The 25,680-nt window shown below is 40.3% G+C and overlaps 1 protein-coding gene across 1 annotated transcript in view; it reads left to right on the top strand.

Moving 5' to 3' along the window:
- The window catches only part of LOC140724582 (opsin-3-like), a 65,900-nt gene that overhangs the window by 13,349 nt on the left and 26,871 nt on the right, over positions 1–25,680 (top strand). Inside the window, exon 2 of the mRNA XM_073039009.1 lies at positions 5,645–5,973. Coding sequence (XP_072895110.1) covers positions 5,645–5,973 — 329 coding nt within the window. The remainder of the gene's footprint in view (positions 1–5,644; positions 5,974–25,680) is intronic.

Below are 25,680 nucleotides of genomic sequence, written 5' to 3'. Positions count from 1 at the left end.
GGGGGAGGGGTGAAGTAAAGAACTGGGAAGTTGATTGGTGAAAAAGATACAGGGCTGGAGAAGGGGGAATCTGATAGGAGAGGACAAAAGGCCATGGAAGAAAGGAAAGGGGGAGGAGCACCAGAGACCAGAGGGAGGCGTTAGGCAGGCAAGTAGATAAGGTGAGAGAGGGAAAAGGGGATGAGGAATAGAGAAGGTGGGGAGCATTACCAGAAGTTTAAGAAATCAATGTTCATGCTATCAGGTTGTAGGCTACCCAGATGGAGTTTAACATATTGTTCCTCCAACCTGATTGTGGCCTCATCACAACAGTAGAGGAGGCCATGGATTAACATATCGGAATGGGAATGGGAAGTGGAATTAAAATGTGTGGCAACTGGGAGATCCTGCTTCTCCTGGCAGACAGAACGTAGGTGCTCAGCGAAGCGGTCTCCCAATCTACGTCAGGTCTTGCCGATATACAGGAGGCCACACCGGGAGCACAGGATACAGTATATGAACCCAACAGACTCACAAGTGAAGTGTAACTTCACCTGGAAGGGCTGTTTGGGGACCTGAATGGTAGTGAGGGAAGAGGTGTAGGGGCAGGTGTAGCACTCATTCCGCTTGCAAGGTGATGCACCATCAATAACTCTCAGAGATAGGAGGCAAAAGGTAGGCTTTTATTAGCTGCAAACATGACCATGACATCCTGGAGACTGAGGGAGGAGCAGTGCCTCCAATCGCCTTTATACAGGGGTCTGTGGGAGGAGCCACAGGAGCAGTCAGCAGAGGGGCATGTCCAGACAAATATACACATAGTTTACCACATCTCGGAGACTGAGGGAGGAGCAGTGCCTCCAATCGCTTTTATACAGGGGTCTGTGGGAGGAGCCACAGGAGCAGTCAGCAGAGGGGCATGTCCAGACAAATATACACATAGTTTACCACATCTCGGAGACTGAGGGGGGAGCAGTGCCTCCAATCGCCTTTATACAGGGGTCTGTGGAAGGAGCCACAGGAGCAGTCAGCAGAGGGGCATGTCCAAACAGGTAGACACATAGTTTACCACACAAGGATAAGCGCCAGGAGGGAGATCAGTGGGGAGGGATGGATGGACAAGGGAGTTGCATTGGGAGTGATCCCTGTGGAAAGCAGAAAGTGTGGGGGTGGGGGAGGGGAAGGTGTGCTTGGTGGTGGGATCCCATTGAAGATGATGGAAGTTATGGAGAATTATGTGCTGGATGCAGAAGCTGGTGGGGTGGTAGGTGAGGACAAGAGGAACCCTATCCCTGGTGTTGTGGCGGGAGTATGGGATGAATGTGAAATGGAAGAGATGCAGTTGAGGGCAGTGTTGATGGTGGAGGAAAGGAAGCCCCTCTCTTTGAAGAAGGAGGACCTCTGGAATCTTCTGTTTTTATTTTAGATTTTGAATATCTGCAATACTTTAATTTATTTAATGAAATCAGAATTATTTCCAAGGAAGTTAGCTCATTATTCTCTATTTCTCAAATCTGTACTTTAAAAAAAACAAGAAGGTGACAATGCAACAATAGCATACAATCTTGACAACATTCAGAACTAAATCAGTCCTGTGAGCACAAGTTTAATTGCTGTACTTGTCAAGCTGGAGATTTCACTTTTGTCTGATGTATGTACTCTACCACAAAGAACTACGAGAAGGACTTCTGCCATTCCTAAGTTCCCTGATTCCTTTGAATGTCAGTGCTCTCCATTAGTAATGAAGCCATGCCTGCTAACTTTATTAACTTGCTATTACAAACAACATTTCTTTTTCTGTTTCTCACTTCACTCACACCATCCACAGAAACCCATGTAACTGGACAAGGATTATGACTCATCAGCACATGGTGTTTACTCTGTAGGTAGGTTACATGATGAGGCTTGACTTGGAAGTGGTTCAGATGGATTAGATTTTATTGCACAGCTTCTCATCCAACTTCTCCACACTTAAATGGACTCATGGAAAAGGCAGTATTGATTATAAACAGTCTTCATATATATTGTGTTCAGTGCTCCCGGTTGGCCTTCTATATATTGGTGAGACCCAATGCAGACTGGGAGACCATTTCACTGAACACCTATGCTCTGTCTGCCAGAGGAAACAGGCTCTCCGAGTGGCCACACATTTTAATTCCACATCCCATTCCCATTCCGGTATATCAATAGACAATAAGTGCAGAAGTAGACCATTCAGCCCTTCAAGCCTGCACCGCCATTTTGAGATCATGGCTGATCATTTACTATCAATACCCAGTTCCTGCCTTGTCCCCATATCCCTTGATTCCCCTATCCATAAGATACCTATCTAGCTCCTTCTTGAAAGCATCCCGAGAGTTGGCCTCCACTACCTTCCGAGGCAGTGCATTCCAGACCCCCACAACTCTCTGGAAGAAGAAATTTTTCCTTAACTCTGTCCTAAATGACCTACCCCTTATTCTCAAACCATGTCCTCTGGTACTGGACTCTCCCAGCATCTGGAACATATTTCCTGCCTCTATCTTGTCCAATCCCTTAATAATCTTATATGTTTCAATCAGATCCCCTCTCAATCTCCTGAATTCCAGCGTGTACAATCCCAGTCTCTCTAACCTCTCTGCGTAAGACAGTCCAGACATCCCAGGAATTAACCTCGTGAATCTACGCTGCACTTCCTCTACAGCCAGGATGTCCTTCCTTAACTCTGGAGACCAAAACTGTACACAATACTCCAGGTGTGGTCTCACCAGGGCTCTGTACAAATGCAAGAGGATTTCCTTGCTCCTGTACTCAATTCCCTTTGTAATAAAGGCCAATATTCCATTAGCCTTCTTCACTGCCTGCTGCACTTGCTCATTCACCTTCAGTGACTGATGAACAAGGACTCCTAGATCTCTTTGTATTTCTCCCTTACCTAACTCTACATCATTCAGATAATAATCTGCCTTCCTGTTCTTACTCCCAAAGTGGATAACCTCACACTAAACATTAAACCTCACATTAAACGTCATCTGCCAAGTATCTGCCCACTCACCCAGCCTATCCAAGTCACCCTGAATTCTCCTAACATCCTCACCACATGTCACACAGCCACCCAGCTTAGTATCATCAGCAAATTTGCTAATGTTATTCTTAATGCCTTCATCTAAATCGTTGACGTAAATGGTAAACAGCTGTGGTCCCAATACCAAGCCCTGTGGCACCCCACTAGTCACCACCTGCCATTCCGAGAAACAACCATTCACCGCTACCCTTTGCTTTCTATCTGCCAACCAGTTTTCTATCCATGTCAATGTCTTCCCCTCGATGCCCTGAGCTTTGATCTTACCCACCAATCTCCTATGTGGGACCTTATCAATCGAGGTACACTACATCCACTGGATCTCCCCCATCTAACTTCCTGGTTACATCCTCGAAAAACTCCAACAGATTAGTCAAGCATGATTTACCCTTGGTAAATCCATGCTGGCTCGGCCCAACCCTATCACTGCTATCTAGATATGCAACTATTTCATCCTTAATAATGGACTCTAGCATCTTCCCCACCACCGATGTCAAGCTGACAGGTCGATAGTTATCTGTTTTCTCCCTCCCTCCTTTCTTAAAAAGTGGAATAACATTAGACGTTTTCCAATCCTCAGGAACTGATCCTGAATCTAAGGAACATTGGAAAATGATTACCAATGCATCCGCAATTTCCAGGGCCACCTCCTTTAGTACCCTAGGGTGCAGACCATCTGGACCTGGGGATTTGTCAGCCTTCAGTCCCATCAGTCTTCTCATCACCGTTTCCTTCCTAATGTCAATCTGTTTCATTTCCTCTGTTACCCTATGTCCTTGGCCCATCCATACATCTGGGAGATTGCTTGTGTCTTCCTTAGTGAAAACAGATCTAAAGTACTCATTAAATTCTTCTGCCATTTCTCTGTTTCCCATAACAATTTCACCCAATTCATTCTTCAAGGGTCCAACATTGTTCTTAACTATCTTCTTTCTCTTCACATACCTAAAAAAGCTTTTGCTATCTTCCTTTATATCCCTGGCTAGCTTGCGTTCGTACCTTATTTTTTCTCCCCGTATTGCCTTTTTAGTTAAGTTCTGTTGTTCCTTAAAAACTTCCCAATCATCTGTCCTCCCACTCACCTTAGCTCTGTCATACTTCCTTTTTTTTAATGCTATGCAATCTCTGACTTCCTTTGTCAACCACTGTGGCCCCTTTTCCCCCTTTGAATCCTTCCTTCTCTGGGGGATGAACTGATTTTGCACCTTGTGCATTATTCCCAAGAATACCTGCCATTGCTGTTCCACTGTCTTTTCTGCTAGGCTATCCGTCCAGTCAACTTTGGCCAGCTCCTCCCTGATGGCTCCATAGTTTCCCCTGTTCAACTGCAACACTGACACCTCCGAGCTGCCCTTATCGTTCTCAAATTGCAGATAAAAACATCATATTATGATCACTACCTCCTAATGGCTCCTTTACTGCAAGATCGCTTATCAAATCCTGTCTATCCATGGCCCCCTCTACTGTCCAGATGAAGCCACACTCAGGTTGGAGAAACAACACCTTATATTCCATCTGGGTAGCCTCCAACCTGATAGCATGAACATTGATTTCTCTAACTTCTGTTAATGCCCCTCCTCCCCTTCTTACCCCATCCCTATTTTTTTCCCTCTCTTTCCCTCTCACAATAACTCCTAGCCTGTTCTCCATCTTCCTCTGGTGCTCACCTCCCCCTTTCTTTCTTCCAAGGCCTTCCGTCCTATGATACTCCCCCTTCTCCAGCCTTGTATCCCTTTTGTCAATCAACTTCCCAGCTCTTAGCTTCATCCCTCCCCCTCCTGTCTTCTCCTATCATTTTGGGTCTCCCCCACCCCCTCCCACTTTCAAATCTCTTACTATCTCTTTTTCCATTAGTCCTGACGAAGGGTCTTGACCCAAAATGTCGACTGTACTTCTTCCTATAGATGCTGCCTGGCCTGCTGCGTTCCACCAGCATTTTGTGTAAGTCTTGAGAATTATTCATTTTGAACATATGAATAACAGTTCATATTTGCAAGGGTAATTTGCCTGAAAATTCCTTTCCTATCAGAAAAACAATCTTACAGGAAATATAGAAATGATTGACAGTCATGATGGATCCCCTCCACCCTCTTCACTTTGTGACCATCAGGAAGGTAGTGTACACTCTCAGTGATTCAGGAACACCTTATTCCCCTCTGCCATTTGATCTCTAAATGGACATTGAACCTATGAACACTTCCTCAATAATTCTTTTTGCTTACACTACTTATTTTAACTTAAGTATTTAATGTATATATGCTTTTTTAATGTAACTCAGTTTTAGAAATATTTATTTTTCATGTATTGCATTGTACTGCTGTCGTAAAGTTAACAAATTTCAAGACATACACTGGTGATATTAAATCTGATTCAAATATTTTGATACGCAACACAAACTGAAACACAATTTTCCAGAGACAATAAGCAATTTTAATCAATATCTGAATAAAAAAGGAATGTATCCAAAATTATATCTACTTTAGAATGTTCCAAATATTTATAATTGCATATTAATCAAATTTTGGTTAGGACTATTCACTTCAATATTATCACATTAATATTTAATTTTGAACATATGAATAATCTGCTTGTTTTTATTACCAGGAACTGTATCGCTGGTATCTTTGGCTGTACTTTCATATGACCGTTACATTACAATTACCGGGGTTGCAGAAGCGGACAGGACAAACTACCAGAGTGCTTTTGTTGGAATTTCAGTTTCCTGGATCTACTCTTTGATATGGACAGTGCCACCACTATTCGGATGGAGTAGCTACAGTCCTGAGGGACCAGGGACAACATGCTCTGTGAACTGGTATTCAAAAGACATTGCCAATGTGTCTTACATTATGTGTCTCTTCATTTTCTGTCTGGCCATCCCTTTTCTGGTGATCATCTGCTGCTATGGAAAAATGCTGCTGGCAGTGAAGAAGGTAAATGGCATTTCTATTACACAGTTTCATCAAAGTGCAAGCACTTTGGAATGGCCTAAATCAATGATTTGCTGAAAATGGTATTGTAGTTTTGTCAATCAACACAAATGATTTCTGTAAAAACACTGTCTAAACTTCGAGAAACCAATAACCTGGTAAGAGAGAAAAGAAAGCATTATTCAGCAAGGTGAGCTGAGAATGCCAGCCCTTAACATCAAGGCACCAATTGCTTTGGAAATGTGGCTTGGTGAGCCTGGTGAAACTGAAATCAACAGGCATAGCTGGGTAAAACACTCCATTGATTTGAGCCATATCTCATACAAAGAAAAGTGGCTTTAGTTGCTGGAGTCTAATTATCTCAATCCAGAATATCCTGGCAAAATTTGAACAAGGCAGTGGTTAGACTCAACTATCCTTAGCTGCTCCATCAGTGATCATTCTTACATCATAAGGGAACACATTCTTGTGATTGCAACGTGTTCAAATCCATTTGCAACTCCACAGAAAATAAAGCAGGCCATACCAGCCTAAGAGTATGTTAAAAGCTAAGAAACTAGACTGAGAATAACTTATCGGTCATTCAGATTGTTCTATAGATCAAGGGTTGTGAACATTCAGCTTGTTCAAAACTGAGTTCCATGAATTTTTGGACTGTAAAGAAATTGGGGAAATGGGGATTAGTTGCGAATGTGGAATAGAGGTAAACGTTAGCCTTGGCAGCAATGCTGATATTGTGCAATGGAATGAATGGGGAGTGGTAAGCATCTGGAATGGCTTCTCCTACTGGTGCAGGTAGGTAATTGAATCAATTCTTGAAGGAAAAAGTGCCAAACTATCTGCAGTTTCCTGTAAGTTCTGGCCTATTTATATTCAAATTTGATATGAACAATGAGTTTGCCAGGCAAAGGTTTGTATATTTTAGACAGAGTGAGGAAATTATGACTTTCTACTTAAATCTATAACCACCGGTACTTAGTCAGCAATCTACTCCCCAGTTCTTGCTGTGGAATTATAATTATAACCTGAAGTTAGTTTGATGGTGAGATTACTTAATTTGACTGTGTGCAATTCTAGATCTATGTGGAGCAAGTAAGATGTACATATATTGGCAGATCTCTTGAAGTGGAAAGTTTCCAAATGAGTTTTTTGAAACAACATAAAGGAATATGTTACTAATTACATTTTTATGTTGCAATTGATGAAGTACTTTGATCTTTCTGTCAGTGTGATGATGTGACATGAAAGGAGTCAATGTGAGGGGCAGAAGTTGATATTTGAATCAACCTTACACAGCCAACATTATCATCGTCAAATTTCTGACAGTGTAACACAGGATACTACTTGTACTCCATTAATGAGCAGGAAAACAATACCTGACTTGCTAACCCCACAGCTGACAAAATGGTGGCATTTGACAGTTCCTTCACAGGAGTCACTTACTGCTGACCTGCGTTGCTTTTTAAAAGACTGGAGTTGTTTTCAAAACGTATTAGATGATCAGGAGCAAAATTGCATCCTTTGTCATTTCCTATTGCCTGTGGTGACAGCATAGATGAAAATTAAATGGTGCTCTTGCTATTTCCTTTGTTCCTAGAATCCAGTCATTAAAGTACTGCAGGAATTTTTTTTAAGAAAAGTGTAATGAAGACTAAACTAGCATACAATGAATAAGCTACCATATACTGATAAAACTTAAGTCTGACATGCTAGGGATTTTGGTGCCAACCCAGAATATTTTTTCAGACAATTAGATGATACTCCTGTTAATACAACATGTTTTTTCATTCGCTTTTTTGAGATGTATGCAGTATTATAATAGATATCACATTAAGTTTGAAAGAAGATGGGGAAAGGGACTCTGGTATGTTTATAGAAAACATGGAAATGGGGCCCTGGCAAGTTGAAAATGAGTGCAGAAACTGCGGCCTGGTGAGGGGAAAAGGGACATAGAAACTAGGAACTTGGCGAGTTTGAATGGAGTGCAGCTGCTGTGTGACCCGGTGAGTAGAATGGAGCACAACAAACACAACCAGGTGAACAAGATGCCGAACCATTAGGATTTCTGAATGGTTAGATAGTAGATTATCAGAGTTTTACTGGAAAATGCTCTGCTTTAGTGCCATTAAGTAAAAGTCTGAGGAGCATATGCATGTTGTTTTTAAGGCTAAGTATTAATGAAGATTAAACTGGATCACATGGAATTTTCAGATGGACAAACAGGAGGAACTGCATAGGCCAAATAAAGAATGGTGGTCTTCATCAGACTTCAAGGAATCTATGCTCCAAAGAAGCTCAGAAAACCTCATGAAAATTCAGAGCCCGTTTATAAATACCCGCACCATCCACCTTGAGACTGAGGGTGCTGCCTTTCACAGATTTCATTTGTTACTGCCATTATTCAACTACTGATGCTGAAATACACTCTAAACATCTGAGCATTACACTAGATAAGTCCTCTAGGATCCAGGCCAAATCTGCATCCCACTGGTTTCTAAGGAGCTTGCAAAGTTTTGAATAGGAAGCAAGGAAGAAATCTGAAATTATTTGACTTTACTGCTTTAATTGTAGTTAATATAACTTAGTAATTTTAAAAAATGATTTACAGCAATTTTCTTTTAGAAACATAGAAACATTTCCCCCATTTTAAATGTAAGGGGCATTTTACAACAGTTATTTTCATTGAGAGTTTCCATAGCTGGCAAAGGTCCACTATCGGTTTGCTGACTATTATAAGCCATGCAAAGGGTATAGCATGGAAACACACACTTTGGCTGGACTTGTCAATGCTGACGAGATGTCTGTGTATACTAATCCCACTTTCCTGCACTAATCCCATATTCCTTTATTCCTTTCCTATCCAAGCCCCTGTGCAAATATTTGCTTGACTGCTTAGATCATACCTGCCACTGCAGTGTGAAAAAAATACTCCTCTGATCTCCTTTAAATACTTTACCTCACTTCTCTCAATTTAAAATTATGTCCTCTAGTTTTAGACTCCTTTACCCATTGACAACATACAGTAACTATATGCCCATCTGTGCTCATACATTTTATAATCATCTATAAAATCACCAGTTCAGGGTGAGGTACATTTAGAACACCTCTTATGGACAGGAAGCAACCTTCTACCAACTAGAATGTAGCCCACACAGGAACTAATGCAACATTGCACTAAAACTTGCAAACATATTTATACTGTAGTGACATGTGACGGAACAGGGGTGGTTACACTTCAAAGGAAGTTAGTATCCGTTAATATTCAGGGTATTATAAAGTTGTATCCATTAGCACTGTTGCAAAGTTCTCATTCAGAACATGAGATACACTTGCCTTCAGTGAGAAGCCACACTGATGCGCCTGTTAAAGCTACTAGTACTCCATCCAGAAAGTGTAACCTTTGCTTGAGTGACACTGTTAATGTAAAGGTTTTACCTTCTTTCTATGGAACTCATAACAATAAAATAAAATCAATTTCAGAACAACCTAGAAAATCATCCCTAGTTGATTCTGCTAAATGCTCTACCCACAAACACCCTCTTCTGAAATTCATATCACTGACTCCACCTCTGTTCAAAGTTGAGCTTCTTTCGGTGACCTTTCACAATGATCCAGACCTAAACTAAAATGATTTTTTTGCTTCAGATTTATATTCAAACCTATTGAGTATCGCTGAATGCAAAGCTGATTTGAAACAGCACAATGAAGTTCTGAACATAATTTTTCATGTCAGCGTTGGGTCAGTAAGTATCACTGTTGGCTCTGGTTTGGATAGTTATGGTTTAAAGTCCAGCTTCAGTAAACTAGGCTTACATTCTTTCAAATGAGCCATAAGGAAAAATCCTCTCGAAGAAAAGACACATGGCATTACATTGCAGTATAATAAAGCAGTAATCCCACATGTCCTAGACAATATTTATACCATAGTACTCCAAATCAGGCAAACTGATCATTTTGTAGAAATTAAAAGCCATATTTCTAACAATACAATATGGTTAAATGACATGGGGATTCCTATATAATTTTTTTTATTAATTTTACTTAGAGATACAACATAGAACAGACTGTTCTGGGCCACCAAGCTGGTCCGCCCAGCAACCAACCAATTTAACCCTACCTAATCACAGGACAGTTTACAATGACTAATTAACCTACTAACTGGTACATCTTTGGACTGTGGGAGGAAATTGGAGCACCCAGAGGAAACCCATGCACATCACGGGAAGGACATACAAACTTTCTTATAGAGTACACCAGAAATGAACTCTGAACTCTAACTGTAATAGCATTGTGCTACCTTAGGATGCATTTTCTTGCAGGTATTTACAGGGAAAATGAAACATTCAAATTTTAAGAAAATCTATACATTAAAGAAAGGCTGATAACCTTTATGCAAAAGAAGAGAAACCATACAAAGAAAGAGAATACTGAGTACACAAGTTGTAAGAGTCCCTGAAAGTAAGTATGTAGGCTGCATATTAGAGTAATGTGGAATTAAGTTATTCACACTGATTCAGAAGCCTCTTAGTTGTAGGGTAACAACTGTCCTTGAACTTGGTAATGTGTGACCTCAAGCTTCCTGTGTCTCCTGATGGCACAAGCAAGAAGGGAACGTGGCCTGGATGGTGTGTTTCTTTAATGTAATGCTGCTTTCTTGTGGCAGTGTTCCATGTAAATGTGCTCAATAGTGGGGAGAGCTTTGCCTGTGATGCACTGGGCTTTCTGTAGTCTTGGTGTTTCCATTCCAGGCCATGGTGTAACCAATCAAGATACTTTCTGAAATGCATCTATAAATGTTTGTCAAAGGTTTTGGTGACATGCTGAGTCTATGCAAACTTCTAAAAAGTAGAGGTCCTGCCTTGTCATCTTTATGGTGGCACTTCCAAGCTGGTCCCAGGACAGATCCTCTGATTTAATGCCAAGGAATTCATATACAAGTATTTAACCAAACTATGCAATTGCTAGACAGTGGGTGTTCCAGTATTGCAGTTGTGATATTCCAAAGACAGAATGGTCTTCTGGACATTTTATAGAGATGCTTAAAATAATATAATTCGTGTTGAAATCATTGGCTTATGAATGAAGTAACTTTACATATTGCTGTGACTAGAGATCATGCAAGAAATTATAAATAGAACATAAAGTTTACCTTTTGTCTGAGCATTTATATTGACTGGATAGATTAAAGACTTGGAATTTACTTGACCTAGAGTAGGTCTGCAGAGGCAGACATATGGTAGAAAGGAAAAAAAGGTATTATTTTGATTAAATCCATACTGGCATGCACTTCAGGTTTCCTGCTTGATTTGCTTGTCCATGGGCATGTGGCTGTAGATTAATTTGATTTCTCAACAAAGAAACAGTGCATCAAAAGCTGCAATAGCTGCTGACACAGCTTGAGAGAGTATTTGAACTACTACTGCATGACTTCAGTGTACATCAGTAAAATGTCAACAATGCTGGGAATTGTGATCTGGATTGATCCCTCAAAGATAGTGAATGATTGATAAAGTCCACTAAAACATATTTACATTTAAACACACAAATATATTTATGTGTTTATACAATTCCTGAAACCAATTGCCCTCTTTGGTGGAGATGATCCGGCAGGACTATTTGAACAGGATACGAGTTTGTTGTGATGTAGTAGAGGGTATTTATCCCTCAATCAATCATTAAAATGGATTATATTTAACTTACTCTTGTGGAAGATCATTGTGTTCACATTTGCTGTACTTTCTTTTACATTGTAACCATAAATTCAGTTCATAACTACTTCACCAGAACACTTCTTTAGAAGGATATTCTGAGGTCATCCCGTCCTTTTTAAATGTAATTGTATATTTAATCACAGAATGGCAGATGTGTCACCAATGTACAATTAGTAGTTTGAAAGGTTCGAGGAGAATATTAAAATACTCTGAAAGGTTGTTTAGTAAATATATATTTGAGATTTTCAAGTGCAGAATGCTAACCCCAGCCTTCCAGCCAACCTCGACCCATTGCATTTCACCTAGCATTAAAAGAGACCTATGGTAGACACCATCTCTCTGGCACTGCACTTATATCTCAAACAACTGGACAGTAATGGTGCCTCTATTAGTCTGTTGTTTGTTGACTACAGCTTGGCCTTCAATACTGTAATTCCAAGCAAACAAATCTCCAAACTTCTAAACCCGGGATTCAACATCTCTCTTTGCAGCTGCATTCTTGACTTTCTGACCAACAGACTGCAATCAGTAAGAATAGGCAGCAACACCTCTGGCCCTCTGCCATGGTTATTCTCAACTCTGGTGCCTCACAAGGCTGTGTCTTTAGCCCTGTACTCTCTTTCCTATACAGTTATGACTGTGTGGCCAGACTCTGTTCTAACTCCATCTACAAGTCTGCAGATTGGGCCGCATCTCAAATTCCAACGAGTCGAAGAACAAGAAGGGGACAGAAAGCTTGGTGTTATGGCAAAACAAAAGAGCTGGTCATTGACTTTAGAATGTGTAGTGGTACATGTGCTCCTGTCTACATCAACGGTGTTGAGTTTGTGAAGGTTTAGAGTTTCATATTCCTCGGAATTACCAACAGCCCATCCTGATCCAACCACGCAGATGCCAAGAACAAGAAAGCTCACCAATGCCTGTACCTCCTCAGGAGGCTAAAGAAATTTGACATGCTCCTGTTGACTCTTACCAATCTTCATCAATGCATCATTGCTTGGTATAGCAACTACTCTGACCATGACCGCAATAAAATGCAGAGAGTTTTAGACGCAGCTCAGCACGTCATGAAAACAAGTCTCCTCTCCTTAGACTCTATCTATAGTTCTCATTGCCTCAGTAAAGCAGCTCGTATAATCAAAGACCCCATCCAACCCAGAAATACTCCCTTCATTCAGGCAGAAGTTACAAATCCTGAAAGCTCTTACAATGATGCTCAACGATCACTTCTACTCCACTGTTAAAAGACAGTTGAATAGTTTTCCTTGTGCGATAAGATGGACTCTTGACCTCACAATCTTGATCATAACAATCTTGTTATGAATTTGCACCTTAATGTCTTCCTGCACTGTGCTTTCTCTGTAGCTGCTTTATTTTAATATTGTTTTACTGTGTACTACATCAAGAACTGTATAATGAATTGATCTGTATGAAAAGTATGAAAGACAAGCTTTTCACTGTATCTCACATGTGCCAATAATAAACCAGTCCAGTTTCTGTCAGTTTCCTTGCAGTCTGAGAGATTGCACAGGATCAAAATAAGCTGTAGAGCTGTAAATTTAGTCAGCTCCATCATGGACATAAGCCTCATGGTATCCAGGGCATCTTCAAGGAGCGATGTCTTAAAAAGGCGGCATCTATCAATAAGGACCCCAGCACACAGGTCATGTCTTGCTCTCATTGTTACCATCAGGAAGGAGATACAGAAGCTTGAAGCCACACACTCCACCATTCAGGAACAGCTTCTTCCCCTCTGCTATCGAATTTCTGAATGGACATTGAACCCATGAACATTATCTCACTACTTTTCTTTTGCAAGGACAACAAATTTCATGACATATTCCAGTGATATTAAACCAGATTCTGATCTGATTCTCAACACAATTAATATCAGCTAAATTGCAAAATAGAAAAGAATAGAAATAGAAAAGAAATAGAAAAGATATGCTTCAATTACTTTAAAGTTATAATTTAAGACCTCATGTTTCAAGGCCATGTTCATTACTGCAAAATATAACTTGAATTAAAAATTTAATAACATTTAAATTTTGTATAATTTCTTCTATTTATTTAAACTGGTTAATTGATTTTGTAAGACACCAGGACATATAAGTTTGGATTATGGCACTATGAATGTTTGCAGCTTCTTGGTTATCACTTAGTTTAACATCATCAGGTATTGCTCTGAGTTCCAGAATGCCAGAGTAGTCTCTGCCATTGTTGTTGCAGATGAGAGGAAAATAAGAGCTTACCCACTTTGGAAGAAAGCACGAAAAACAAATTGTTATTTAAAACGTATTACATTACAAAGACATTATCATAAGTTCATGAAGGATAAGGGTCATGGAAGCAGTTTTGTTCCCCTTTTCATGGAAAGATGTCCGTGCATTGGAATCAATGTGGAGAAGTATTGGTAGGTCAATTCCTAGGATGACAGGATTGTTCTACACAGAGAAGTTTGATAGTTTCACGGAAACTTAGAAGAATGTGAGGTGATTTAATTGAAACATAAAATTTTGAAGGAAAAGAACAAGATGGCTGCTGATGGTATTTTCTTTATGATGGTATCACATGAAGACATAGAGTTATATGGCATAGATGAAGAGGCCCTTTGGTTAAATCATCCATGACAGTTTGCATCCTCCTGAGCTAGTATTTGAAAATCACTTTAATATTATATGATCACTATTCTACAATATTTTCTTACTTTCTAGAGCTGTTTCTCTAGTGCCAATCTTACCAAATTGCATCAGCAGTAGTGCAGCTTACAAAACTTATCAGTTGTAAGATATTTAACTGTATTTGGCTGAATAATTATAGAGTTAAACAGTATGGAAACAGACCCTTTGTCTCAACTGGTTTGTGCCAACCAAGATTCACATCCAAAGTATTCCCATTTGCCTGTGTTTAGTCCAGATCCTCCTAACCCTTTGATATCCACGTACCTGACTAAGTACCTTCTGAAATGCTGTTAATGTACTTGTCTCACTCACTTTCACTGGCAGCTCATTCCATATATTTACCACTTTCTGGGTAAAAATAAACTGCCCCTCAGTTTCCTAATAAGTCTCTCCCCTCTCACCTTAAACCTATACCTTCTAGTTCTTGATTTCCCAACCAGGGGGAAATGACTGTGTGCACTTTATTTCTGCCCCTCATAATTTGATATACTATTACAAAATATCCTCTCATTTTCCTATGTTCATATGAAAAAATGTCTCAACCTGCTGTATCTCTCTCTATTAGTAATTCTTTTGGTTCCTGTCAACCTCCTCCCAAATCTCCTCTGCACACTTTTCAGCTTAATGGCATCTTTCCTGGAGCAGGGTGACCAAAACTGAAGATAATATTGCAAATCCAACCTCATCAGTGCCTTGTACAACTGCAACATGACATCCCAACTTCGATACTCAATGCCTTGACCAATGCTGAAGAGTCACCAACAATGTTATTTAAAGGGCCAACCATGATAAACATACATCCAAAGTCAGACTGCTGCACACTGCACACCCAGTTTACTCTGCACATTGTTTGGACTGAAGACTGACCCTCAACATTTTACTGCAACTAAAACTGCCCTCCCATTGGCATTTGCCTTAAGCTAACACTCTTCTTCATGGCCATACAAAAAGCATCCCCCAGATGCTGCAAGCATTCATGGGACCAGTTCACCTTCATTTACAAATTTCCTGTGTCAGGATTTTTCCAGGTTGCTACTGCAGCTCTCTGCAGAATTTCAGAACTGACCATATATTGCTGCATTCAGGAGATCACCTTAAATTCATACTTGAGAGAAGATTTCACCCACTTTTCCTTTAGCCCATAGGAGCAGGCAGAATGGGCACAGAAATTTGCCTACATTGTAGGCATTCATTAACTATATTCACGTCCTGCAGGGAACACTTGACTGGGACCCTGGATGGCTCCGTAAGTTTAATGAGGTTAGCCAAAAATTTCCTATTAGCTAGGAAATCTCATTTATTAAAGGGAAGTTGCCTGCTTTTGTTCTAACCTGTATCCTGAAGTTATTTTATTTTCCTCTGTAGGAGAATGTTGAAAGTGGTAGAGTATTGCAAGAAACTTCAGCACATCCTGAGCTATATAATTATTGAGATTCAGTGCAGAATAGGCTTCTCCGATGCTTCGAGCCATGCCTCCCAGCAATCCCCCAATTTAATCTGAGCCTAATCACGGGAAAATTTATAATGACCAATTAACTTACCAAATGGTAGGTCCTTGGACTGTGGGAGAAAACAGGGGTACCAGGAAGAAACCCACGCGGTCACAGGGAGAATGGACCAACTCCTTACAGGCAGCAGTGGGAATTGAACCCTGGTCACTGGTACCATAAAGCATTGTGCTAACCACTACACTACCATGCCACCCCAAGTCTCCTGGGAAACATATCAGTGTACTAATTACTTTGATCAACAACCATTGCAGAGAATCAATTGAGCAGGATGTTAAGAAAACTATCTGATTTGGTGAATATAATATTGGCAACTCTAGTCTATAAGCACCTGTCCCACTTTTTGAAGTAAGCCACCCCTCTGGTAGGTTATGTGATGAGCAAGACTTTTGAAATTCCTTTCAATAACCTAAGAGCTCTTTTCATGCCCTCAGTAATCTCTGGTGTAGCCATGGAAAAGTAAGTTCTCTGATAACTAGTGATGGTGTTGTGTGGATATGTCTTTAGCAATGGAAGATGAGCTGTCATCTGTGTGTCTAGTTAACAGCAGCAGCAAGAAATTTGTTCCATTAACACCTGCTGTCCCTGAAAAACATAACATTTTCTTTCAGAAAACAGTGCAGGTAAACTTCTAGATTAGTGTTTCCCAACCCTTTTTAGCTCAATGTCCCCCTAAAACACCATTATACTTGCCAAAGCCCCTCTTAGGCATAATATATTTTCCAGCACCCCCATAATGTAAAGACATGTCTATCATATGCTAACATGAGAAAATTGATTCTGCTTTAAATTTTTATTTCTCTTTAACTTGGCTTACACAGTACCTGTGCGCTGTACAGCAGCTTTGATATAAATGTGATCCTTGAGCTTGATGGCTTTTAGCAAGTGCTGAAATATCTGGTTCAAGTTTTGACAGCAACAGCCTTAAGTCTCCATGTGTACCAATGTCCAAGCAGTTTCTGATTTTTTGTAATTATGTGGTTCACTGCACTGAAGCCTCTGTCAACAAGGTATGAGGATGAAACTGCAGTGAAGATCAGTTTGGCTCTTCTCCAAAGACCAGGAAACTTTGTATGACTGCGTAGCTACATACCACAAAAGTTGACATTTTTGAAAAGCATTTTTGCTTCTTCATCATTCTGAACTTCAGTAACTCCCTCTTACAAGCTCTCTTCTTGTTCCTTGCAAGGAGATGGGTTAATTAACCAATCTGGAATTTCCCGACCATTCAAAACCTTGAATCAATTCTGAAAATCCTTCTTCAGTGACTGTAGGTGTAAACAATACTCTTGAAAATGACCATCTTTGAAAGAGAGTGCCATATTTCCAATGCAGGGAAACTCTGAGAACATTCTGCTTATAATGTTTTGTTTATATATTTCCAATTTTCTGATAAAAGTGGATACTGCACATTTTGTCTAGATTAAATTGAAATTCTCACCCTGCAGTTTCATGTTTAGAATGTTCATTTTGTCCTACAGATCAGCTAGGTATGCCACATCTCCAAGTAGAAGTTCAATCTTGTTTCCCAAGCTCTTGTCGACTTTGAGCAAAAATTCAATCACAGTATCAAAAAGATCAAAGAAACATTTTAAGCCTTTTGACAGCCAACACACTTCAGTGTGGTAAAGAAAGAATTCAAATTCCTCATCATTATCTTGGCATAACTGATGAAAAATTATGCTATTTAACAGTTGAGCTTTAATTTTGTTGATAACAGATATTACAAGAGTCATACTTGAAAAAAGTTGCTGGCTAAGGTTTTTGGCTGCAAGATGTTGACAATGAATTACACAATAGATTGCAAACAGACTTAGAATTTCTTTCTTCATAAATGCCACTAAACTGCATGGTGACCTGTCGTACTTGGTGCTCTATCTGTTGCACAAGAAATCATGTTCCTAATCGGAATACTTCTATCCTCAATATACATTTTGAGCTCTTTATTGATAGATTTTCCATTGATGTTTGCTTTTAACTTTTTACAAAAGAGAATCTCTTCATAAACTTTTCCATTTTTGATAAACCCTCCATATGTCATTAACAATGCCTCACAGTTGACTCATCCAGTTATATCCCAAATTCTGTGTTTTGTAGCTTTGTGCATAGGTGATGCTCAATGTCTTCATTTATTTCATCAATACGATGAGCTGCAGAGTTATTACCCAGATGAATTGATTTTAAAATGCTGGCATCCATTTTGAGAACAGTGGTGAGCACTTCTGATACAGCAGGCATTATTAATCTTTCACTGATTGTATGAGATTTTCCACATTTTACTATTATTTTGGAAATGTTATAAGAAGTAATGAGAGCACCAAAAGGTCATTTTTAGCTTTCTTGGCAAATGACTTGAGTGTGCAACATTTTTCAAATGCTTCTTTCATCTTCTGGAACTGAGTAATACCTATGGAGCCTTTTTGTGGTGTCTTTTACGGAAGTGCTCCTGCAATCTTGATGGCCTCATTAGTCAGTATAGTATTACAAATAAGACACTGGAGGGGTCATTAATCTGATGGGAATGGAATAAAACCATACTCCAGGTATGTCACATTGTATTGACTCACTTTCTCCAGTTTCTGTTTCTTATAAGGATTAGAATTCAAGGCTTCACTGCCTTCGGACTCATAGAAGCCATATGTACAAATGTTTGTATTTATCCATCATTAATAAGGCTAAATTAAAATAAACTAACACAAACTGGGAACGCCTATCAGATATTGATGACAGCAGCGAGTTGCAACGACTGGACAGGTTTCATGCCTCAAGTTAGGATGCCGCTTACCACACCCCCAAAAAATTTTGAAGGCTCCCTCCTCCCCAACAACTTCTATTTCCCCTTACACACTGTAACTGCCGCTGTTGGAAATCACTGTTTGAGATAAATATGCTACTTGTTTTTCATTCAAATGTTACTGCATACCTTGAAATAATTTTGATCGAGAGGTGAATTGCACATTATGCTATCTCTATCTGAATTTAGCTCTAATGATTTGCAATTATTTTTGCTTGAGTCATATCCCCAATAATGAGGTTGACATTCAAACTGCAAATGGTTCTTTTCTTACTCACAAAAATGACATCTTATACCAGCGAAATAGGGCCAGAAATAAGTTTAATCAGAGGAAAACTATGCTTTTCATGAACTGAAGTATGAACAATATCAAGCTGAAGCAATTTTGTGCTGAGATCGTAGATATTTTTGGAGCATCGGCCTTAAAGAATTGAGTACAGGAGATGGGATGTTATGTATTTGTATATAACATTGGTGAGGCCTAATTTTGTGTATTGTGTGCAGTTTTGGTTGCCTACCTGCAGAAAAAATGCAAATAAGTAAGAAAGAGTACTTAGAAAAGTTACAGGAATGTTACCCGGACTGGAGATTTGAGTTATACAGATAGGGTAAACACAAGCAGGTTTTTTCCACTGAGATTGAGTGGGACTACAACCTGAGGGCATGCGAGCTCAATTTCAATGTTTAAGAGAGGTTTGGAAAGGTACATAGAGGGTAGGGATATGGAAGGCTGTGGTCCCGGTGCAGGTGAATGGGAGTATTCAGTTTAAATGGTTTGGCACAGACTAGATGGGCCAAAAGGCCTGTTTCTGTGCTGAACTTTTCTATGATTCTATGATGTGCAAGGAAGTCACATTCATTCCACATGCTGTCAAGAATTATTTTTCCCTGCCAGAAATATGGGTGATCATTGTAGTTTCAAGTAAGGGATCTAAGGTTACTTCAAGTGGGTAGGATTAAATTGTACGGTGTGAGTTGTCAGTATACAGTACTTCTAAAGAGGCAATGAAGAGCTGTTATAACAGGAGAGCAGTTGTACTAAAAGAATTGAAACTATTGTGAGCTAATAAATGATCATTTCCAGATAACAGACAATCAGGCACATGATTAATCCCAGGCTATAAGATCAGGAATGAAAACAGAAGCACTCAATAGGTCAGGGGTCAGGTACTATGTGTAGAGGATCCTTCTAACACATTTCCTTTTGCACTGGGTGTTTTCATCTCTAACGAGTGTAACAGAGACCCCAATGATCCTCTCAGCAGTCCTCACAATACTTTGTAGGGACTTGAAGTCAGACACTTCGCAATTCCCATACCAGACGTGATGCAGCTGGTCAGGACACTCTCAATAGTGCTCCTGCAAGAATTGGATAAAATGGGGGAAGGGGAGGGCAGAGAATTCTTGATCAAAGAGGTGGTGTTGAGGGACCGGGTGATACTGTCTGATACAGAGGAGTCATGTATAAACAGTGAGGAGTGGCCAGCTTGCACCTTCCAAACGTTCACTGTCATCTCTTTGGTCTTTTCCACGTTAGTACTCAAGTTGCTGTGCTTGCACCGCTCTACCTCCTCTCTGAAAGCTGCTTTGTCATTGTCAATGAGGCCAAGCACTGCTGTGTGGTCACTGAACTTGATGATTCGGTTTGACCTGCATCTAGCAATGCAGTCATGCGTTCGTTAGTAGTGTGAACAGCAGTGAGCCAAAAATGTTTTTGTAAACATGGATTGACTGTGGCCTTTCTGTTAAGTAGTCTCGAATCCAGTTATAGAGAGAGAGAGTCTGAGGCTCAACGAGGACAATTTACCAGCTTCTGAACAATGATCATATTAAATGCCGAGCTGAAGTTAATAAAAACATCCTGGCATATGAGGCACCATTTTCTAGGTTGGACAGGACGGAGTAGACTGCAGAGGCTAGAACATCATCAGTAGGCTGATTTGAGTGAGAAACAAACTGTCCAATATAGCAGAATGTAATGTGATGGAAAGAGCAGCTGCTGTTGAGCTGATTCCCCCGATCTGAAAGCAGAATACCAATCTCCCAGCCATGTCCAGACCTCTGCTGTCAGCCATGGCCAATTTCCCCTCTGACTTGTTTCTTTTTCACAGCTGCACAGCCCAACCATTGCTCTCAGCAGGGAATTCTTGCATGGCCTGAAAACTGTGAGGCAAGTTAAAAATATTTTTGTGATAAAATAAGTCAGAATATGGAATTTTTCAAATCAAACAAACACAAACCAAACTCACAACACAAGTAAACGATGTTAGGCAGTCAAAACAACTGACAGACACAATAGCAAAAATAAAATGTTTCGACTAGATGGTGTCGGCGTTCAGTGGGCTGACAGTTTATTAACAATGTGCTACTCACTTCCATTCTGTGTTTATTGCTACAACTTGTAAGCGTGTTGCCACTTTAAACACTGACAATGTAAATATGTCAAAGCTCTAAAATGTGTGAAAGTAAAGGTTGTGGTACATTTATTATTTAGAAAATGTATAGATTATATTAACACTCAATTAATTACAAGGTATTTCACAATTATATTAACAGATTTCAAAGGGAGAGAGGGAATCTGAAAAGGTGGGGGATGAAGCAGCCTTTGATAATGCTTTCAGACTTTGGAGTTCACCCCTAATTTGAATTGTGTGATGAAGTTTTAAACAGTTTTATTCCGCACAAGATGGCATCTAGGGGGCAGGAGCTGAGAAAGACACAGGGCATATAGTAAATTTGGGGACTGTGGATTTCCCTGTTCTCAGTGCTGCTCTACCCACTGAGTCTGCACCAGCTCCTTCAAAGGGCAAACCAGTTAGTTCCTCTCTGGCCTTTTGCCATGGTACTACCACTCTATATTCATCCAAATGACGTTTACAGAAAACTAATACAACAATACCACTTCTCCTCTCTGGTCAAATTTGAACCAAGCATTGAATAAAAATATATTTCATCACAGTTCCTTTATTTTTGTAAAAATCTTAATCATTTCTTTCCCCTTTCTAATTGTACTATTGTGCTGCAAACTATTTTTCTTTGTTTACTCAAGGTAAATTCTTCATTATTTTAAACATCCATACCAGATCACAACTCCGTTTTTTTGGCTTTCAGAAGAACTCAGCTTCCTAATTCTCCCCTTATTTCTGTAATTCCTTATCTCCAGAACAATTCGAGTAAATCACTTCAATCCAAAAGCTTCATGAGCTCATGAGCTTCCTGAAGCGTTCTACCAAGTGGACACAAAGTTACAGCTGTCAGCACATTAAAAGTCAATATTTATGGCAGTTTGACATCTGTATGTTGACAGATGAATTTTAACCAGACAGAATTTAAGTCTCCAGTGAGAAGTAGCATGAAGTAGGGAATTTTGATTACATCAATGAAAGCACAATTGATATAATCTTCAAAGGCTTTTGAGCTTTTCAGCTACACATGTTAAATACATAATTCATTTTATAGATCATTAACAATTATGTAGCGCCAACTAACCTTACACTTGTACAAGGATTTCTTTCAAACACAGTCATTTCTTATGTATATTTAAGTGGCAAAGCAACTCGTCTTTGCACTGTTCACTTCTCCCATCACCCCTTGGAACATATTCATCCATTGCTATGTCACTGCAGACACAAAGTTTTGCATTGAACCAAGACTAAGAGCACAGAGATCTACAACCCAGAGATCAGAACATCCATTTACTTAAGTGTACACAACTTAACATCTGTGAAGCCAAAAGTTTCATTAAATAAATCACTGGGAGTTAAAATTAATTTCACAGATCAAAGCAAAAGAGCTAAGCTATTGTATTATCTGCTGATCTTTCACATATGGTGCTGCTGGGATAGGGTCAGCATTATGATCCATGCTCAATTAACTTGAAAAATTGGAGTGAGTCACCATCTTCAAAATCAGAATCAGCTTTATTAACACTGACATATGTTGTGAATTACTTTGCTTTGTGGCAGCAGTACAGTGCAAGGCCTAAAAATGACTATGTTACAATAAGAAATGTATGATAACATAATAAAACCCCTGATGCACCATCAATAACTCACTCTGAGACGTAAGAAGCGAGGTATCGGCTTTTATTGACTGGAAGAATGAACAACACAACATCCTGGAGAATGAGGGCCGGCCTCAGGCCTCAGTCGCCTTTATACAGGGGTCTGTGGGAGGAGCCACAGGAGCAGTCAGCAGGGGTCTGTGGGAGGAGCCACAGGAGCAGTCCAGACAGGTATATGTAGTTCACCACAACCCCTCAAGCTCTTAATGAAGTATGTTGGGCCCAGGATAGATCTTCAGAGATGTTGCCACTCGGGAAATTGAAGCTGCTCAAAGCATTCAATGCTGACCTCTTGATGAGGACTGCTGTGTGTTCTCCTGATGTCCTCTTTCTGAAATCAATATCAGTTCTTTGGTCTTATTGACTTTGAATGCAAGATTGTTGTTGCAACACTACTCAACCAGCTAATCTATCTCACTCCTGTACGCCTCCTCCTCATCATCTGAGATTCTGCCAACAACAGTTGGTCTTTCAATGAACTTGTAGCTGCTGTTTGAGCTGTGCCTAGCCACATAGTCATAAGTGTAGAGAGAGTAGAGCAGTGGGCTAAGTACATAGCCTTGAGGTTCGCCGGTGTGGGTTGTCAGTGAGGAGATGTGATTCCTGATCTGCATTGACTATGCTCTCCTGCTGAGTAAGTCAAGGATCTGGTTGCAGAGGGAAGTACAGAGACCCATGCTTTGGGGCTTATTGACTAGTACTGAAGGGATGATGGTGTTAAACACTGAGCTGTAATCAATGATCAGCAGCCTGATGTAAGTATTGTAATTGTCCAATGGTCCAAAGCCAAGTGGAGAGCCAATGAGATTTCATCCACTGTCGACCTATTGTGGCGGTAGGCAAATTGCAGTGGGTCCAGGTCTTTGCTCAGGCTTGAGTTTCTTCTGGCCATGACCGACCTCTCGAAGAACTTCATCATTGTAGATGTGAATGCTACTGGGCTACAGTCATTGAGGCAGCTCACCCTGTTTTTCCAGAGCAGCAGTATGATCAATGTTGCTTTGAAGCAGAGGGAATCTCTGACTGCAGCAGTGAGAGATTGAAGATGCCCTTGAAGTTGGTTGGCACAGGTTTTCAATGATCTGCCAGGTACTCCATTCGGGCCCGACTTGTAAGGGTTGTGATGCTGGCCTCTGTGTCAGGCATCACAGGGTAGCCAGATGCTGCAGGGATTCACAGAGGTATACTGTATTATTCTCCCTTTCAAAGCATGCATAAACGGTGCTCAGCTCAGTGAGACAGGAAGCCTCACAGCATTCATGACGTTAAGTTTTACCTTATAGGAAGTAATGGCCTGCAAACCACGCTGTAACCAATGTGTCTCTTCTTTCTCTAATTTCACCCAGAAATGCTTTTTTACTCTTAAGCTAGCCTTCCTCAGGATATTCCTGGACTTCTTGGAGAGCACTGAGTCACTGGTCTTGAGCACCACAGATGTAGCCCTCAGCAGACCGCTGACTCCTGATTCATCCGTGGCTTCTGGCTTTGGTATGTCCGGCATAGTCTCGAAGGCACACACACTCATGCACACATCTTGAAATCAGTGACAACTGAGGCATATTCATTCATATCCAAAGATGAATCCCTGAATATGGTCGAGTCCACTGATCCAAAGCAATCCTGTAAGCACTACTCGGCCTCCCTTAATCATACCTTTAGTGTCCCTGACCACTGTAACCCATATTGTAAGTCCAGGTTGTGAAGGACAGTCTCTGTTGTGAGTTGTAGAAAAGTACAACACAGAAACAGGCCTTTTGGTCCATCTAGTCCATGCTGAAAACATTTAAACTCCCATCAACCTGCACTAGGACCATAGCCCTCCATACACCTATCCAAACATCTCTTAAACATTGAAGTTGAGCTCACATGTACCACTTGAACTGGCAGCTCATTCCCACAATCTCACAACCCCAGAGTGAAGACATTTCCCCTTAAGTTCCCAATAAACTTTTCACATTTCACTCTTAACCCATGACCTTTAGTTGTAGACTCACCCAACCTCCATGGAAAAAAACTTGCATTAACCCTATATATACCCTCATAATTTTGATATCTCTATTAAATCTCCTCTCAATCTTCCTTGTTCTGTGAAATAAAGTCCTAACCTACTCTATCGTTCCATGTAACTCAAGTCCTCCAGACCCAGAAACATCCTTGTAAATTTTCTCTGTACTCGTTCAACATTATTTACATCTATCCTGTAGATAAATGACCAAAACTGCACACAATACTCCAAACTAGGCCTCACCAATGTCTTATACAATTTCAATAAACAATCTCCTCTTTTGTACTCAATACTTTGATTTATGAAGGCCAATGTGCCAAAAACTTTCTTTACAACCCTCTCTACCTGAGACATCACTTTCATGAATTATGGATCTGTATTCCCGGATCCCTTTGTTCTACCGTACTCCTCAGTGCTCTACCGTTCACTGTGTAAGGCTTACGCTGGTTTGTCCCACCGAAGTGCAACACTGTGACAGCACAGGCTGGCAATGCTAATTCTCCTACTCACATTGCCCATTTGCCCAGTTAGTCACTCCCCCTTGTTCTGTCCCTGGTCTAGTTTCCCCAGTAGTTCACACACTTTGCCCTACTGTTCTGCAGTTCTAGGGAGTTCACCATTTACAGACAAACAATTGCTAGCTTGGCTAATCAAAACAATCCCTTCAGTTAATGTGCTCTGCTGATTTATAGCTCATTAAAAATAAGGATTCTAGACAGGCATTCCAAACAGTTTCACTTATTTTCACTCAGATCATTACATCCATTTGTAGACAGCAGAACAGCCCCAAAAGTCCCGAGAGACAGTTTGTGATGTCCTAAAATAGTGCCTGGGTTAATGGGAGCAGCATCATCACATCTTACAGGGGCAGCCCCACTGGTGGGGAGGCATTATTCTTTTATAATCTTCTGAGCCTGTGGACACTGATCTGTGGGTTTAACTAAGGCA

The sequence above is a fragment of the Hemitrygon akajei genome, chromosome 3, assembly GCF_048418815.1.
Source record: "Hemitrygon akajei chromosome 3, sHemAka1.3, whole genome shotgun sequence".
Classification (NCBI taxonomy): Eukaryota; Metazoa; Chordata; class Chondrichthyes; order Myliobatiformes; family Dasyatidae; genus Hemitrygon; species Hemitrygon akajei.
Note: the sequence above shows the minus strand (reverse complement) of the source record. Positions and strands in the feature narration are given on the sequence as shown.